This window comes from Eucalyptus grandis, chromosome 5 (assembly GCF_016545825.1).
Source record: "Eucalyptus grandis isolate ANBG69807.140 chromosome 5, ASM1654582v1, whole genome shotgun sequence".
In the NCBI taxonomy this organism is placed as follows: domain Eukaryota; kingdom Viridiplantae; phylum Streptophyta; class Magnoliopsida; order Myrtales; family Myrtaceae; genus Eucalyptus; species Eucalyptus grandis.
This window is the reverse complement of record NC_052616.1, coordinates 59,076,874-59,079,842: the sequence shown is the minus strand read 5'-3', so window position 1 is coordinate 59,079,842 and position 2,969 is coordinate 59,076,874. Positions and strand designations below refer to the sequence as shown.

Here is a 2,969-nt window from a genome sequence, read left to right as displayed (position 1 = left end):
AATAATTTTGGACTGCAGAGCATTGAGATGTGTACCCTGTTAACAACCCAAGAGTTGGCGAAGTCATCCGAGTAGATGGAACGAAAAAAGCGACAGATAAGGTAGAGTTGGTGGAGTAGATAAAAAAGCATAATACTAATGAATCTATTAGATTAGGTGTCGTTTGAAGTGGACGAGGACGAAGAGAATGATGCTGCAACATTGTGGGCAAAATTGGACTCACTTTTGTTAAATGAGGGGTTTGAACAATCCCTTGTATATGCTGAAAATGATGTTTCAGTAGGGTGGTTGAAGGTATATTTGTTAAATTTCATGTAAATGAGTCTACTAAAGTTCTGATAGACTTGAAGAACGTCAATGGCTCTTTACCTAATGAGAAACAAGGCATGATGTTGGCTTGTCTACTGGATTCTTTTGAGTACATTATTGATTCAACACTACAATGGCATATAATACAATTATCTTGGAAGAAGTAAAGTCTATCTTGTTTGCTGAGGAGTGGGAAAAGAAGTGGTGAGCATATAACTTAGCGAAGGATATTTGTAAGGTTGGATTATCCGAGGTAGAGACGAACACAAAAGGTTCGAAGGTAGCAGATGGAGAGCTATTTTAAATCAAGTTCCAACTTTCGAAATTAGCAATATAATCTTTGCAATGAGGTGGACATTACATGAGAGATTGTCTGAATAAGAAGGTAAATGAATTAAGGTTGAGTCTACTGCCGAAGATAATATTATTATTACATTAGATAATAGTTCAAGCAATCTTGATGATGTGCTAGCAATCACCACGAGTTCATCAGACGATAATTGTGTGTTTGATTTTGAATGTTCTTATCATGTAACTTTTCATGAGAATTGACTAACTATCAATTAGTATACCGAGGTTGGCAATGTGCTTAAGGAATCAATGCTGCTTGTGAAGTGGTAGGGATCGAAACAGTTCATAGTGGTAGGACTCGATATAGTTCATATTACGATGCAAGATGGAGTACTGAGAAGATTGATTAATGTAAAAAATGTACTAAAGATGAGAAAGAAGCTTATCTCACAAGTGCTCTTGACGAATTCAGATATTGAATCTTAGTTGAATGTGGAATTTTGAAGGTCTCTCAAGATATGCTAATTGTGATGTAAGGGAAGATACACTGTAGGTTATATCTCCTCTAGGGAATGACACTAATGGCTTGTTTACTAGATTCTCGAAGGCTTTAGATCAATACAATATACAATTGCGGCACATAAGACTTGTACACATGAGTGAGAGATAGATGATGGTTCTAAATCAATCTACTAGGAGGTCACTAGACTGAGAAAAGAAAAATAAAAGTGACCAGTTTCTTTTTTTTAATTTTTTTTTTTTATCTTCATAGCATATGCATCAAGTAGTGAAAAAAGAAAAGTGACCGGTTCGGTTGGACGAGACTAGTGGTCTGGTCCAACGATTGATTGCTCTAATAGTAGAGAGTAATTGCTAATATTGTATCATCAATAGTTGCTGTCTTTTTTTTCCTCACAAATAAAACAATGAATAGGTTTTTTGACTTCATCGTTCTTTTTTTCATAAATAGTTTCGTCATTTGGGGAAAAAATAAAACAAAGTAAAAAACAACTGAAAAATGTTCAAAACTAATCCGGTTACAGAGCAGAACCAACCAAAAGATAAGATCATCAAGTGCCACTGCCACCGACCAGTAAACTGTCGATTTGCTCAACAAAAACCAAAGCCACTTTGTTCTATAATTGTGAGGATTGTCCATCCAAAGCACTGCCGCGTTCGTGATGACTGAACTCCTTCGTACGTTTTCTCAAGATCTGCTACACAAACAATGGACATTTCCGACCAAAAAAAAGAGAAAAAACAATGGACATCAATGTCCAGACAGCCACTCTATGAAGTGTTCGTGAGTTTCAGAGGGGCGGACATGCGTAGGGGCATCACTGATTTCTTGTACACCATGTTGATTGATGTTGGGATTAGCATCTTTGGGGACGAGGAAGAACTGGAGATTGGCGAAGAAATCCATCCCCAGCTGATCCGGAAAATAGAGCAGTGCAAGATATCACTACCCATCATCTCCGAGAAGTACGCATCCAGCAAGAGCTGCCTAATGGTATTGAAGCAAGTGTTGCAGTGCATGGACAAGAAGAATCACATCATCATCCCCATATTCTACTATGTCCACCCGACGGATGTCCGCCACTGCAGGGGCCCTTTGGCGTGGGCCTTGCCCGAGCACCAGAAGCGCAACGGGGACGGCAGTTTCCTTTATCACTGGGTGTCTGCTTTCCATCGGATCAGAAAGTTAGACGGACACCATCTCCACGAAAAGATTGTAGTGTAATTTTCATGACCCGCTCTGCCCTGAGATTAACTTTGTCATGTATCTTACCTTTTTAAAATTAACTAATTTCAAATCATTTCCAATTACATATTCATTACTATAACTGTTGCGAAAACGAGCAATCGAATAATAAAATAGGCAAAATAAAGAAATAAATTGGACACCTAATTTATGTGGTTTGGTCATATTGACTCATGTCTATGAGGAGAGCAGATCAAGCGATACGATAGAGATTACAATCAAATTCAAGTCACTCAAATACTGTAAGTGTTTTCTAAGCCCTAACTACTTCTAATAACTCACGCAATGTTTAGCCCCACGATTTTTTGCTAAATAATTTTTCAATCTCATGAAGGAATTATAGACAAATTCTTACCATAAGGTTCAATCGACTTCAACACTAAAATAATAGGTGCAATTCTACAAAGGAAAATCCACGCTGAGTGCTTGCCTAGACAACAGAGCTTCAAGATTCACGATAAGTTAGCAACTCAAAGGAGCTCTACATGTCAATTTCGCATCACAAGCACTTGCAGCCTAAGTAGTACCGACACTGACACACGACACGTAAACGACACAACATGGCATGCCGACACGTCGTTTTTAAAAAAGCAGAGAATTCTAA

The 2,969-nt window shown here is 38.1% G+C and overlaps 1 protein-coding gene across 1 annotated transcript; it reads left to right on the top strand.

Moving 5' to 3' along the window:
- Positions 1 to 1,873: 1,873 nt before the first annotated feature.
- Positions 1,874 to 2,344, top strand: LOC120294087 (TMV resistance protein N-like). The gene has a single exon (XM_039313993.1). The coding sequence runs from the start codon at positions 1,874 to 1,876 to the stop codon at positions 2,342 to 2,344; it is 471 nt and encodes a 156-aa protein (XP_039169927.1).
- The last annotated feature ends 625 nt before the right edge of the window (positions 2,345 to 2,969 follow it).

Coding starts and splice junctions, on each gene's coding strand:
- LOC120294087 (XM_039313993.1), top strand. CDS start 1,874: ATGTCCAGACAGCCACTCTATGAAGTGTTCGTGAGTTTCAGAGGGGCG.